Below are 16,061 nucleotides of genomic sequence, written 5' to 3' on the forward strand. Positions count from 1 at the left end.
TTATAAAAGTTCTCAGCTTCCCCAAGAAGCTTCTCTACCGACTCGAGACTAGCTAACGCCCAGGCTGTGTAATCGAAAGCCGTGGAAACAGTTTAGGTTTTGGTACACTGTCGTAGCTGTGTCTTCTCCCTCAGATGGAATTTGTTTCATGAACCTGTCCTTGATGGCATAATTTGTAGCCGAGATATCCGGAAAAACGATTCTGCGCTGTGAATTATAAATACATGTATACATAGTTAGATTGTCCAACTTGGTCGAAATGCCGAGAAAGTTTGTATTGATACCGGCCTACTAGGCAGGTCGGGATACCGAGTACCCGATTTGTAACCCACAAAATCCAAGAGAATGGCCACATAGCTATTTTTGAAAGCTAGTCCAAACATCTTGCCTAAGCGGCTTCCTCACGAGTTTGAAGGGGAAAGTTCTCGAATAGAGAGCAGTATCTTTGCGAAGAGTAAAGTTTGACCCTAGCCCTGGACGACTTCTAAAATAGTAAAAATTATGTAGAGGTCATTGCGTCTTGAAATATCACTCGGCTTTTCGGGGTGGTAACTTAAGTCGCCTCAACTATTGGTTCTTTATCATTGGTCTCAAAGTGTGTGATGTGATATTCTGGGTCCATGAGATCCTGAGAGTAATAATTCATTGGGTTGAAGATCATATATCTTTTGAGGTCGGTAAGTACCTATATGTAGGTCTGAGTGGGACACGCTTTCCCAAGAAAACTCCACTAGTATAACAGAGTATGACAATCTGGACGAGGATCCAGATTGGACAGTCACTTTGAGTTTTAAGACTTTTGAGACGTCCATGCCTTTGTTTCATGATGTCTGGAACCAAAGTCCCGTTTACCATAATCCCAATCCCAATACCAGATTATTGGTTGGTTGATCAGTTTGTCGGGGAACTTTTGTTTGGAGGCTCATTGCTTATGGTCCCGGCCCAGATTCCAGTTGGAGAGAGTATTCTTAAATACCCCCGGTGTGTGCAGACTGGTGGTAAAGCATTCGTTTAAACCCCACAGAGTGAGATCCAGTGAGCGAATAGCTGCGCGTGCAGTATGTCGTATGCACCTGTATGTGGTGTTCTGGGTGTTGGGTTATCGGGGTTAGATAAGCGAGGTTCGGAGCATCCTCGGTAGAGGCAACCCCAAGCGTTCCCGGAAGTGAGGAAGAAGAGAGAGGAGGCGAAGAGGCGAAAAAGAGAGGCGAGAAGGCAAGAGTTCGGCGGGGTTCTATGACTGACAAATGGCGGGGTGACAAAACCCCGTGCTGGGTTGTACGCCCCAGGTACCCGCCAAGGAACCCGCCGCACATGGTATGGGGTGGGAATATCGAGATGCAGGAATGAAGTCAGCGTTCTCGCAACTGGGTGGCTCAACAAGGCGATCAGTTTTTCTTCTTTCCTTCCCTTTTCTCCATCACATCAACACCCTAACTTGCCCTATCTGTACTACATTCGACAGTTGCTATAGGAGGCCCATCTTTTCTTTCCTGTTCTCTTTAATTGATTGCACTGTGAGTCTTATCTATTGCTACTCAGCATTTACTCTTCGGAGGGAGGTTTCTAATCGATTGTATTTTCTATCTACAGTAGCATTTACTATTTTGCATGGCTTGCGGACGAAACATAGCGTGGCGGGCCGCACTCCAGGGCAGGCTATTAAGAACCAACAATACAATCCCCACTGGAAGATACTACACGGTCGCCTCATCGGTTATAAAACGGAATGCATCATCATTCGCGTTACTTGAAGCTCGGAGACTGAACACTTCATCAGGACTTTCTCTCGCCACCTCCCCATCCACCAGGAAACTATGGCAGAGCTACGGTGAAGCCGCTGTGATACGGGGGTTCTCTAACTCTGCGCTGTTGGGCAAGGAAAGGCCGCCACCAAAGGATGAAGAAGAGGCGAAGGAGAAGCAACAAGAGAAGCCGAAGCAGGATGCTGTCGAAGAAGAAGTCGAGCAAGAAGTGAAGCGAAAAGAAGAGGGAGAGAAGGAGAAGGGCGGTGTGAAGGTCGACTCTGGGAAGGAGCGATCCGGAGAAGGCGCTCCGTATCCGGGAGAGATCCTAAAAGGTGGCAGAGGGGCCGCCGGGGGTGCTGGTGGCGAGAACGGAGGTTCAAATGGAGGAATGGGCGGTGGCAGGAAGAGAGGTACTTCTGACCGCGCATTGCAGAAACCTACTGTGCCGGACATCTACCCCCAAGTGATGGCTCTGCCAATTGCCGGACGTCCGTTATTCCCGGGATTCTACAAGGCCGTCACGATCCGAAATCCAACGGTTGCGACAGCTATTCAAGAAATGATGAAGCGAGGACAGCCGTACATCGGAGCGTTCCTGTTTAAGGATGAGAACGCCGATCGGGATGTAATTGACAGCTTGGATGAGGTCCATGATGTCGGTGTTTTTGCACAAATCACGAGCGCTTTCCCAGTCCACGGCGAGGAGGGGAGTCTGACAACCGTGCTTTACCCCCATCGTCGTATTAGGATCTCTAACTTGCTCCCGCGCGAAACCGGCGAAACTGATGGTAAAGGTGACGTCTCTGAAGCAGCAATTGAGGAGATCGACGAGATTCCAGAGCCCGAAAACAAGGGCGATGTTGTTGCCAGCTTCGAGGAGGAGGCGGTAGAGAAGAAATCAGCACCTTCGCCCAACGCCACTCATAACCCCTATGCCACTGCTTTCCTGAAAAAGTACAAAGTAAGCATTGTGGATGTCGAGAACCTCGTCGAGCAAAGCTACGACAAAAAGTCACCCGTTATTCGTGCAGTCACATCAGAGATTGTCAACGTGTTCAAGGAAATCGCCAACCTGAACCCCCTCTTCCGCGATCAGATCTCAACTTTCTCAATGTCGCAATCCGCCGGTAACGTCATTGATGAGCCAGCCAAGCTTGCCGACTTTGCAGCCGCCGTGTCCGCAGGTGAGTTCAAGGAGCTCCAAGAGGTTTTAGAGACTCTTCCAGTTGAGGAGAGGTTGCAGAAAGCACTGGTAGTACTGAAGAAGGAGCTCATGAATGCTCAGCTTCAAAGCAAGATCTCAAAGGATGTCGAGGCCAAGATCCAGAAGAGGCAAAGGGAGTATTGGCTTATGGAGCAGATGAAGGGAATCAAGAGGGAGCTTGGAATTGAGAGTGATGGGAAAGATAAACTGGTAGAGAGGTTTAAGGAGAAGGCCGACAAGTTGGCTATGCCGGAAGCCGTCAAGAAAGTTTTCGATGAGGTTTGTCTCTTCTTTTCCTCAATCCCGGGATCTCTTATCCATGTGTAAGGCTTAATTACTGATCTTGGTACAGGAACTAAATAAACTGTCACATCTTGAATCTGCAGCTTCGGAGTTCAATGTTACCCGGAACTACTTGGATTGGCTCACACAGATACCTTGGGGACAGCGTTCAACGGAGAATTATGACATCAGGCATGCCATGGGGGTCTTAGACGACGATCACCACGGACTCAAGGATGTGAAAGATAGAATCTTGGAATTCATTGCTGTGGGGAAACTAAGAGGCAGCGTGGAGGGGAAGATCATTTGCTTTGTTGGACCTCCAGGTATGTTCGGAAAATATTTTGTTTAACCCTGACACTCCTTGGGACGAACGGCGTTTTGCTTTCCGTTTCAAGAAATTGAGCTCCACGAATCGGTTCCAGTCCAGGGTGGCACGGAAGCTGATCATTTAACCTACAGGTGTTGGTAAGACTTCGATTGGAAAGTCAATTGCTAGAGCCCTGAATCGGCAGTTTTATAGATTCAGTGTTGGTGGTTTGACAGATGTCGCGGAGATTAAGGGGCACAGGAGAACATATGTCGGTGCTTTACCGGGACGTATCATCCAAGCTTTGAAAAAATGCCAGACGGAGAACCCCTTGGTTCTCATCGACGAGAGTAGGCCAATCACCCACCCCCACCTCGCTATCGATTGGTGAATATCCTTTACTGAGTGTATGAACGCAGTCGACAAGATCGGGCGAGGCCACCAAGGCGATCCTGCATCTGCTTTGCTGGAGCTCCTTGACCCGGAACAGAATTCTTCGTTCTTGGACCATTACTTGGATGTGCCCGTCGATCTCTCCAAGGTGTTGTTTGTCTGCACAGCGAACATGACAGACACAATTCCTCGCCCACTGCTAGATCGTATGGAAATGATCGAACTCTCTGGATACGTCGCTGATGAGAAGATGGCTATCGCGGATAAGTACCTAGCGCCACAAGCAAAGGCGATGAGTGGATTGAAAGATGTCGACGTGGTGTTGCAGAAGGATGCCATTGAAGAATTGATCAAATCATATTGCCGAGAGAGTGGGGTCCGCAACCTCAAGAAACAGGTAGGCAACCAAAAATGGCAGATCGCCCAGCCAGTGAGATCTTAATGCTTACTTTATCTTCCCTGAAAAAATCAGATCGAAAAGGTTTTTAGGAAATCCGCCCTGAAGATCGTTCAAGATCTGGGCGAGTCAGCCTTGCCCGAGGAAAAGGCAATAACTGAGGAAGGAAAAGCAGCACTCAAGGAATCCGAGAAACGGGAGGAAGCTGTCGGTAAGGATGAGAAGCCGACCACTATTGATGAGGCCGAGACAACCGAGAAACCACGAGTGGCTCTCCAGGTTCCGGAGTCCGTCCACGTCAGCATAACCAGAGAGAACCTGAAGGACTACGTTGGTCCCCCAGTGTTTACCTCGGACAGGCTGTATGACATTACACCTCCGGGAGTGGTTATGGGTCTTGCGTGGACACAGATGGGTGGGGCTGCGCTCTACGTCGAGTCGATACTGGAGCAGGCCTTGACGCCCAATTCACGCCCGGGAATGGAGCGCACTGGTAACTTAAAGAATGTGATGAAGGAGTCGACCTCAATTGCCTATTCGTTTGCCAAGAGCTTGATGGCAAAGGGCTTCCCCTCAAACCGTTTCTTTGAGAAGGCTAAAATCCATTTGCATTGCCCTGAAGGTGCTGTGCAGAAAGATGGTAAGCAGCAGTCCACTCATGTCCAGTTCACCCTCACTTTTCTGATTACACCCGCATCCTTTCTACACCGCTTACCCTTGTTCCTGCACGTGATGTTTTCGTACATAACATGTATTTTCGCTTGTTGGTCAATTACCCGAGAACTAATTTCCCATTGGTGCGGTTAACTAGGACCCTCGGCCGGTATCACGATGGCGACGTCGTTGTTATCATTGGCTCTCGATCACAAAATTGATCCTACAATTGCGATGACTGGCGAACTTACAGTCACGGGTAAGGTCTTGAGGATAGGCGGCCTTCGCGAGAAGGCTGTTGCTGCGCGTAGATCCGGGGCAAAGAGGATCATCTTCCCGGCTGACAACATGAGCGACTGGCTCGAGCTCCCGGCGGTATGTAGCCTTCCTAGGTTTTCTTTCGTTTTTCTTTTCTTTTTCCGTTTTTTGTTTTTAGTCTTTCCGGGGGAGGGTTGCCTAGCAGCACTTTCAAACCCCGCGTTATTTCACGCGCAACCGAGTGTTGTTCCTGCCATGAGGCTGAAACGGCGGCGGATCAAGAGCTTATTTTTACTACTGGACGCCTTGCTGACTGGGTTTTTTATAATAGAATATCAAAGAAGGCCTCGAAGGGCGCCCGGCCAGCTGGTATCAGGATGTCTACGATCTGGTGTTCAATGATCTTGATAAGAGCAGAGCTGCAGGGCTGTGGGCAGAACAGCTGAAGGAAGAGGAGGGGAAATTCAAGAGGGATAGAGATGAAGACGATGATTGAATTTTTGGTTAGCTGCCCGAAACATCAACGAATATTTATATGATAGGCCCGTGAGATTCTTTTTTTGTACTAATGAGGTTTTGGGGTTTTCTCGGGTTAGATGTATAAATTTCTTCTTACCCATGGGGTTTTTTGCACCTTTTATTTCTTTTCTTTGTTCTATACTTGACGTATTTGGGGAGACCATTCTAGACGTTTTCCTTTTGGTTTCGGTTGCTGGTTGGGGGGTATTTTTTGTCAGTAGTTATCTGTCCTGCCCTATCCTGTCTAGGGGCCATTGAACATCTCTGCTCTTCGCACTCATCATCTAGCATCTCTCTTCGAGCAGGCCTTGCATCTAAGTAGCGCTAACCTTAAGTCCTTGTCACATATTATTATTGTCTTATCTACCTTTATTTTTCTCTCTTTCTCCCATGCCTTACACTGAGTTTCCTCCTCTCTCGTTCTGCACTGTATGTCTAAGGCAGTGCATAAATCATGTATGTATGGATATAGGGAAGTAGTATATCCCCCGACACACCACGAGAGGCATCGTCATCAGCATCGTCATCCACTCCCACGAACGGGATGCAGTATCAAAACCGACTGAGCTGTTGTATGCCCTTCACTGCTGTTCGTCTTTCATCTGGTGTTGTGCCATCGAATTCGGATGCAGTATACTTATCTGAGACGGACAGCACATCATTCATCGTGATAGTTGTGGTGCTGATGACGACGGAGGAGGGAGGGGGGGGAGGCCAGCTGATAAAGACCACGTTCGTTGGTTGGGCGATCCATCCCGTGTATTTTTGAGTCCCAGCAGATAGGCAGGGAGGTAAGTAGGTAGGTAAGCGGGCGTCTCCATAAAATAAAATAAAACTATAATATCATTGTGGGGATCGAAGGGAAGGGAAGGGCTTGGGAGGTGGATCATCAGGGACGTTTTATCTATGATGAGTCTAGAGTACAGTGGTTGCAGTTGAGCTTTAGTGGCAGGCAGGGATGGCCTGGTGTGTTACTTCAATGTACAGTTTACTTGTTTGGCTTGTACACCCCAGATATACGATCCCGTTTATTGTAGGGTACTCCCGGAATACCTGTCCCACATGTGTATCTACTGTATAAGTCGAGACGGAATATGTAACTGTAACTGGGAGAGAGGACGTTAGTCTCTGAGTGACTGAGGTTACCTACATGTGCCTACATCATACAAGAAGTATATACACATAATGTACCCTATGTAACCGTTCTGATCTGATTAAAGTTTATGACGCCCAGGAAGGTAAGTACCTCCATATATACTCTACCTCCCAACCTACTATACACCCCACGATAACCCCACGATCTCTTCGCTTGGATCTGCAAAGTACCGATGCACTGTATTGTAGTGGTAGGATACATATCGCGTGGACAGGCTTAAGTACGGCGCCGCTATAGGTGCAAGCTACATGTAGTACTACCCTGTGGACCACAAGTTAAGTACATGTACTCTAGGCAGAGTAGGTACTACATGTACTACTATGTACATGTACCCACTATACTACACACATCTTACCCTTGTATCTCAAAGGTTTAGTATTTTTGCGACGGTAGTACTTTCTTACTATGTACCGAGAGACCGATAGGTTGAGTTGGGACGGTCACTGGCTGGCTGGGTGGGCTGATTGTTACGACTGGCACATGTTGTAGATTTGATCAGTATCATGGCCTAGATAGATGTGTGTATGTATGTACCTAAGTGATGGCCTACCGGCCTACATCCTACGATGGATGTGTCAAGTGTTTAGATGGCACATGTTCGTTGGCAACTGTGTGCTTTATGTATGGTAATGGGTAACAGGAAACACCGTCAATTGGGCAGGACGGCGATTATGGCATGTGCAGTACCTGGTAAGTAGAAAACGAGACTCGTCGTGAGATCAAAAAGGTGTGGTGAACTAGCAAAATAGGTACCGGGGAGGTGGGGCGGTAGCTCTACGGTTTGGGGTGGGGGCGTATGTGTGGATGTCGAGCTCTAGGTATGTAGCTACTAGCTAGAGTAAGGTGTTTGGGGATGATGGTGGTGATGATGCTGATGTTCCTCCTCTCGTCTCCTCTCACCTCCCCACGTTGTGGATTTGTTCCGAGACCTGCTTGTTGGTCTTACTCTGTAGGGTACTCTTGCTTGCAGCTGCATTCTCTCCGAGTGAACGAGCGAGCGCTTGCTACTAGAGTACTCTAGCTACAGCTACACCCACCTGCCTTAGTGTGATGCTGTACCTCTTCTCTAGTTCCGGGATTTTATATCGACTACCCTTAGTACATTTCTTGGCAATTGCGGAAGGGCATGATGAAAGCTACCTAGCTAGAGTAGAGCATCCTCATATACCTACCGTAGAAGATGATAGAGCTGGAGCAGAGGAGAAAGGGCTTTCGGGGCGGCGGCACTGAGAACCGAGACATTGCTGCTTTTTTCCCCTCTCCTTCTTCCCCTGGACTCCGCCTTATGGTGGGCCGTTTTATGTCTGTTTAAATCTCGATTGTTTCGTTGTCCGCTGTGTTGTTGATTGACATCCTGTTGACGTTGCATTTTGGCTGTGCCTCGATGCCAGCAGAAGCATCTCGTTTTTATTTTATTTTTTCCCGTCTATTATGATGATTATTTACCTTAATTGCCCATACGAGCAGTAGTAGCACTAGCAGCAGCGAACAGACTACTGCTGTGCGAGGGGACACAAGACAAGACAAAGACAGGTCAAGGTTTTTTTTTCCCACCAAGTTAGCACATCAGGGTTAACTAGCTCGGGGAAGCAAAACACGCGAGCGCACCTGATCCCCGCTCTGCTAAGAATTAGTTGAGCCTCAATGTCTAGCTGCCCCTCAGACTAGGCCCAAGTGCGTTTTTCTAACTCGCCTATGAAAAGTAGGCTATCCCTAACAAGGCAAATCTAACATCACATCACATCACATCACATCACACACATCAGGAACATCTTCCTTTTTGTTTATCCTTGTAACTGGTACATACAGGATACAGGACTGTAGTGTACCCGTACACATATGGGACTTCCCACAACCTTTTTTTTTTATCTACTCTACCTCGACGGCCAGGAACACGTCAACACAATTTTTTTTCCCACTACAGCACTTACCTACCTTACCTTCCCACCTTCCATCCCGTCCCCGTATGTTAAAACAATCTTATCCGTTGGTGGTTGGCTGGCCGATCCCCTCGTTTGGTGTTTGATAGATGATGAAATAGGGTGACACACGATGGAACCAGAATCAATCCCACCCCTTCAGGGATTGGGGAAACATAGACATACCGAAGAAGAAGGATGAGGTGGAAAAGACCTTCCACAGAGATACCTCCCTAGAGGGGCAAAGATTGACTATCAGAAACCCATTGCTGCCCTTCAGCTCGAACTGATGGAGGAGGGGTTGTCAACAAGGTTATCTATCATACCTATACAGTAATGTACTCTTCCTACAGACCGGTAACTACGCCGGCGGGCGCGTCTGTGGTGCCTGCGGGGTGATGCTGGGGAGAGCCCAGAACGGTTTTTATTGGTGCCAGCACTGCATCCGAACGCATGTGTTCATGCAGTAAGGGAATGGGTTATTCTCAACCCGTCGGCTGCATGAGAAAAAAGCTCGGCTTTTCTGGAAGCTCAACTTACCAGTAAGTATGTGCTACACACTGCTCACTTTTGAACACACTCACTCTATTTCCAAGTGAGTGAGAGTTTCGTAACTCTGACTACTACTGGCACCGACATCACCACCTCCACCACCACCACAATTGGCACCCACACGCAACCACACCACCACCGCACCCCACCGCACCGGTGGTTCTTCAATTCATTCAGTCAGACATACTGTACCTACCCCCATCCCGAACGGGCTTGTCAACATTCATAAACACACATCATGGTTTGACAGCACTGCAACCCTCTGTCGCTACCAAATAAAGGTGGCAGAGGCATTTATATAGCGGGAAATGAAAAAAACAAAAACTAAATAATAATATATTAAGAAAGAGAGAAAGGGGAAAGGAGAAAAAAATTGTTCCCAGTGTAGGAGGGGGGATACAGGCTGAACGATGGCGGATTTTATGTAGGGAAGCATTTCTTGGTACCAGAAGAAGAAGAAAAGGAAGCAATTCTTAAAGGCACACAATTCTTCTCAAACAACCAGAGAAAAAAAACATAATAATAATTGAAATCGATAAACGGAAGATACCCTTTCTAACTTTTCCTACCTTACTTTACCTTACCCACCGCTCTACATTTATCTCTACCTTACCTCTACCTACCTATTCGACTTACTGGACGAGAGCTCAGTTCGTTCACGGCTTGTAAGGATTTTGAGCGTGCCAGCTCACTCTGCAGAGAAAACCCTCTATAATTGGGCCTTCAGCCAGGCGATGAGGAAAGCTTGCATACGCTGGAAAAAAGCGTGCTTGAGTTAAAACCGTCGAGAAAAGAAAGGAAAAGCAAAGAAAGAAACACGGCGTCCGGTAACGAGAATCTCGTTGACCTTCACCCCGTCCTTCTCCCTCTCGCTCGTTGTCTGAACCAGTACCGTATCTTGTCGTTCATTTTTTTTTTTCCCCCCCCAAATACGGGAGGTTTTTTTTATATTGTTGTTTCCAAGAACAGCCTCGTCCATTCACAGCCCTCTAAGCCCGCATTGGCTCGTCTGAGCCTCTTCGATGATGCTACCATCCTGCCTTGGTTGAGCACGCATAACACTTACGTCCCTTTACATTCAGGCCTACATACATACATGCTCATACTAAATCTTCTCGATTACAGGCACTCTGCTCGTCTCTCCGGAAAAACACGAACTGAGGGCGGGGGAACCCTTTTATTAACGGGTACTTATTAAACACACCCTGTGCGCAGTGGTGTTCCAAAAACGAAAGGGCTATTTTTCCGCTCCAAACTTCTAACGGCGCTACTACAGTCAGTTCGTAAGCTGCAGCTTAATTCTTCTGATCCTCGTCCCCTCGTTTCTCCTTCAGCCTTCGCTCCTCCCACATCTCGTCATCAGTGAGTCTGACCAGACCAGACACCCTGGCGCTTGCTCCTCGCGCCCGGTACGAACATCCCGGTTGGTGGCGCCGCGCCTACGCCATCGCTTTTTCATCCGAAGACGATACAGGAAACACTCATCTGAGCCCTTCATCCACATATCCACCCAACAGTTCCACATCATATCCCAACCACACCTGAACGCCCGCGAACCATCCCCCAATTCTCCTCATACGAACATCATAACTAAACATCAACACAAAAGCAACCAAAAAAACATCTAGGGGACTGTAATAAGCAACTGAGAAAGAGAGAGAGAGAGAAAGAGAATCGCAAGGTGGGCAATTGGGGTTGGATGTTTGGACCAGACAAAATTTCCCCCAATTACGGTTAGATGACCCTCTGCATGGGTATGGCATCTGCTCATCCTAACGGACCGGCCGGCGCTCAAAAGGCCGACATCTTCACGCGAATCAAAAAAAAGTTTTTAGCATTCAAAGATGACCATCAACACGTCCTTGGTAGGCGGGGTGGGGGTAGTAGTTTATTGCCGGGGAAGCGCCCGCAGCAGCAGGTGGAACGCAGAGAAGTTCAAGTATCACCGAACGAGCCCAGGAGGACTACGCCCAACGGCCAGAGGCACCCGCCCGAAAATCGCCAGCATGTACCCTCCCGACCCAAGACCTTAACGGAAGAAAATTCTGATGGTAACGAGACAACGTCGTCATCGTCGTCACCGTCACCTGATACGGTCAGAGAGGGGGAAGGGGAAGCCGAGCCAACGTACACCGCACCAGCCCTAGAAGCAACCACAACATCTCCAGTATCAGCAACCCATAACGAGCTTCTTACTGCGGCGGGCGATGGCGAGCCACCCCATGAAGAGGAGAAAACCAGTAGCGAGTTGATTCGACAAGAAGAGATCAATAAGGAAATAGACTGGCGGTGGATCCTGAACCTCAGCATGCATTTCCGCGATCAATCTGACCGAGAAAAATTCTTCGTCACTTATGCCGAGACGCCGAACCTGCGCCGCAGGCTCACGGTTTCGTGCGACTACCGTGATGCTCCGGAGGGGACGTTGGAGCGAGAGTTGGCGGATATGCGATATCAGCGCGACAAGAGTGCGAAGATATACGAAGCTATCAAGGAATCGTTGCCATCGATACAGTTCTACGAGACCATCACAAATCTCAAATTGCAAACTAGCGGCGGGCGACTCCATGTCCACGTTACCGAAGATATACACGAAATCATCCCGTACCCCCCAGTAGTCGCCATTGCGCATCTAAGATGCCCGAAATATAAGGAGTCGGAGCTGGAATTCGAATCCCATCTTTCCGGGTTCGTTTATAAGGTCAAGATTAAAGACAAAGTTTATATCAAGAAAGAAATCCCCGGTCCCGATACTGTCGACGAATTCCTGTACGAAATCAACGCTCTTTACGCATTGAAAGGTTCTCAAAATGTCATCCGATTTGGAGGTTGCATTGTGGATGAGAGGCGGCAAAAAGTCAAAGGGCTCCTTATCAGCTTTGCGCCAAAGGGGGCTCTCATTGACATTATTTACCACGAAAAAAATCTCCCATGGAGGCTGCGGGAGAAATGGGCAAAACAAATCGTTTCGGGGCTTTCCGAGGTCCATGAAGCGGGGTATGTCCAAGGCGACTTTACCCTATCTAATATCGTGATAGACGAAAACGACGATGCGAAGATTATCGACATCAACCGCCGAGGTTGCCCCGTAGGATGGGAGCCGCCAGAGGTGACAGCGATGATTGACGGTCTGCAGAGAATTGGAATGTATATTGGTGTGAAATCTGATATATTTCAGCTTGGAATGGTGTTGTGGGGAATTGCGCACATAATGGATGAGCCCGAAGCGATCCAAAGACCTCTGGGTATGGATGGGGCACCAGCAGATGTGCCAGAGTACTTTAAGAATATTGTTGATGCCTGCTTATGTGAACGGCCCCAAGGCCGCATGTCTGCGAAGGATATCATCGCACTTTTCCCAAAGCATAATGATGGTTATGTACCCCGTCTTGGTGACGGATATCATGACGAAGATAATGCTGGAATTGAGGGTGCTGGTACTGGGAATGGGCACGGATATGTCATTGGGGAGCCTGATGCCGATGGAATTGTTGAAGTATCTCTCAATGGGAGACACGGCGGTCAAGCAGGTGAAAGCGGATACAACAGCGGGGTGACTGGGCTTTTGCTCAATGGAAGGGTAAGACTCACTTCCCCGTAATCTTTATGCGTCGTGATGGCTTACCATAGTGAAAATCAACTTAGACATCTTCAGAGCCAGACAATCATTCTAGTGAAACATTTACCCATCTATATCGGCCCTCCGAATCTGGCCATGGAAGGGATCATTCAGAAGGCAGCATTATAGACCGTGCTCATCCCGAACCTCACAGGATCAATACACAATTTAATTCATCATATGAAGATCTGCAGGTCATAACCGCTTCCCCGGGGCCAAGTGAATCCGGGGCTTCTGGAGACGAACCGTTTGCATGGCCAAGTATTCATGAGGCCGCTTTTGGTGCTGGAACAGGTCCTGGAGCAAGTGCCGATGTGGCATTAGAGAGTCCGGTATCTCCCACTACTGTACCGACTTCTCGGCTTAGTACTGCCGGTACACAAGAATCAATGGGCCAGGGCGAAAATTGGGTACTCCCCCCAGAGCCGAATAGAAACGAATACAACCCAATGGATCCATTACCCCGTCCTACGATGAATGGGCGAGTGGGGACCAGGGACAGTGAATTCGGCGAAAGATTCACGACTGCTAGGTCATCAATTGACACCAGAAAAAGTGTCGCTGTCTAGCGACAAGTCATCTTTAAAAAAAATATGGAAATATTGAATTTTTCGGGGGAGAAATTTTTGGGAGACCGTATAGACAATTCTTTTTTTGGCCGGGCGTAACGCAACATATTTAACTACTTATCACTTTTTTTCCTTTGTAGTGTTATTTTCTATCATTATTTCTCCCTGTTTTTTGGCTGGATTTTATGGCTAGTTATGGTGGTGGAGGAGATGCGAGATCAGATGAGGATATTATTATACCTTTGGGGATTTTTTGTCTATTTGGGAAGCTCCTTTTTTTTTTGTTGGACCGAGTTGTTGAAGTGAGCGGATTATTTTCTATTGACCTTTTTTTATCTCAGTGTTTTTCCTATGCACCGCTCCTTCTTAAACGCTTTTCCGATTTTTTTTCTTTTTTTTAATCCTGGAAATTCTTCAATTGTAGTTTATTAGCCTTTTTTTCTTAATATTCTTTTTTCATTTTTGGTTTCTGTTCGTCGTATGAAATATCCTCTTTGCTCTTATCTCAATATTTTTTTTTCTCACTCGAGTTCTCCGTTCTCCGTTCTCCGTTCTCCGTTTCTTGAAAGGGTCCGCGCGCCTTGTTTTTTGGACCGCTGTTGGTAATTTGCTGGTTCTTATATTCCTTCAAACTCTTTTGGCTGGCTGGCTGTTTTTATGTGATTCATCTTTGTTCTTTTTGGCTTTCGGGGGTCCGGTTGGCGGTGGGTATTGGTATTGGAAGGGGGTTCGTGGGGTTTGCAGGCTTGAAATGATACCAACACTTCAATCCATTGACACTGATAGTCACGGTTTTTGCTAACGGGTGAAAATAACGGCTTAGGGGGAACTACATGTGCAGTCACAGAATATCACTCGGCTGCAATCCGGGCCCTGGATGGTAGTATTCACCCGCTACAGCATCATGGTACCAGTACCTAGATAGTAAGGCTCTTTCTGTAAGTTTGGAACCACGAGTAGAGCATATAATTATGGTTATGGTGCTCAATCACTCAATCACGAACCTCACGAACCGTGAGGTTGCGCACGTTTGATCAGCATCATGCACAATTGATCAACGATCAATCAGCAACCAGCACCCAGTGATGATCGCCTGCTAGCCTTACGACTCTCAAAACATCTCGGTATCTTGCCCATCTCCCCCACTGGTCCCGCCCCCCCGTAGCTCCTCCCAAATTAATAAAAACTCACATCTACCATCTCCGCTCCTTATCCACTAGAATCCCACAAACCCACTATTGTGATTCTTGATTAAAAAAAGACCCATATGAGACGACATGTGACAGCGCGTGTATCCTCCCCACTCCCAACCTTTCCAATCCAAATCCTCCCCCCCCCACACAGACCTCCGCGACAATAATTCCCAAAACCAGGTTTTTTCCTCCGCCAATTAAGACATTTTTTTTTGTCCGCGGCCGGCCCGCAGCCACCACAGCACATCGATAAGGGAGGATCGAAAGGGCACATTTTGTCGAAAAAAGATAAAAAAGAAATTCTGGCGGCGGCTAAGATTGCGATCAAGAAAAAAAGTAGAGTACCCACATACGCACTGTCTGTGCGTTGTGCCCAGCACCGCACCATCCCATCATAGAGTAGGTACATATCGCACCGCACCGCACAGCACCCACAGACAGTCTGTGTGCAAAAGATATGTAAACATAATTAACCTCGCTCGCTCGCGTCTTAGCGAGCACTCGGTCATGCGACGTCCCCTTAGGTAACTCCCCCAGCTATGTCATATTCCGCCATTGAACCGCCCAGCTCGCACAGATGATATGCAACCCACCATCGCTCACCATCCTCCAACCGATCACTAAACATCACTCGAAGATCAAGGGGGTGGGTGGTACACTACTCTCGAGTTTGAAAGAAAAAAAAAAAAGTAAAAAAAATCCTCTGGGACCTGAAAAAGGTAATGTGAAACACGGCGGAAAAGATAGCTAGCATCCGTGGTGGTATGGAGTGGGCAATTCACAACGGAGGCCGGAGGAGGAGGGATGGGGGAGGGCTTTCAGGCTTCTATTGGTTCCCTGGATTCACGAATCCTTGACCGGTCCCATCCATCGGTCACTGTGAGGGAACCACGAGACCCCGCGAGTTGGGATTAAACCTGCCATGTTGGGTTCTGTGTGCGGTCCGCAATAACAGGGGGAAGAGGGGGGCAGACAGCACGGTAGATTAGAGCAGAGGAGGGTGTATCAAATCGCGCCGCGAACGGGAGAGTTACTGGTGATGTCGAATGGTATTTGGTCATGTGATTGGATGGTGGTGGGCTAGATAAATTAAATAAAAGTCTATTGATTCTAAAAGAGGGTGTGAGAGACATTAAAAGACGCGGGAGGGAATGAGGACCCTGCAATTAAGCTGTAGGGTCCAGTAACTGGAAAGGAAAAAATTATGACGACACCGACGAGATTCGAACTCGCGCGCCCGAAGGCATCCACATACACTTTCCTAAGAATAGCAGGCGAACGTGTTAAC

At 48.0% G+C, this 16,061-nt stretch overlaps 2 protein-coding genes across 2 annotated transcripts; both read left to right on the forward strand.

Annotated features, from left to right (window-relative positions):
• Positions 1-1,611: 1,611 nt before the first annotated feature.
• On the forward strand, positions 1,612-5,742 carry H6S33_006801 (uncharacterized protein; the record flags this gene model as incomplete). Its single annotated transcript, XM_044838153.1, has 7 exons — positions 1,612-3,231; positions 3,305-3,560; positions 3,697-3,894; positions 3,964-4,334; positions 4,410-4,974; positions 5,146-5,363; positions 5,578-5,742. The coding sequence occupies 7 exons, from the start codon at positions 1,612-1,614 to the stop codon at positions 5,740-5,742; spliced, it is 3,393 nt and encodes a 1,130-aa protein (XP_044689619.1).
• A 5,400-nt stretch (positions 5,743-11,142) lies between these two features.
• H6S33_006802 (uncharacterized protein) lies at positions 11,143-13,580 on the forward strand (the record flags this gene model as incomplete). Its single annotated transcript, XM_044838154.1, has 2 exons — positions 11,143-12,972; positions 13,038-13,580. The coding sequence occupies 2 exons, from the start codon at positions 11,143-11,145 to the stop codon at positions 13,578-13,580; spliced, it is 2,373 nt and encodes a 790-aa protein (XP_044689620.1).
• Between the last annotated feature and the right edge of the window lie 2,481 nt (positions 13,581-16,061).

The sequence above is a fragment of the Morchella sextelata genome (genome assembly GCF_020137385.1).
Source record: "Morchella sextelata strain SCLS chromosome Unknown scls_21, whole genome shotgun sequence".
Taxonomy (NCBI): domain Eukaryota; kingdom Fungi; phylum Ascomycota; class Pezizomycetes; order Pezizales; family Morchellaceae; genus Morchella; species Morchella sextelata.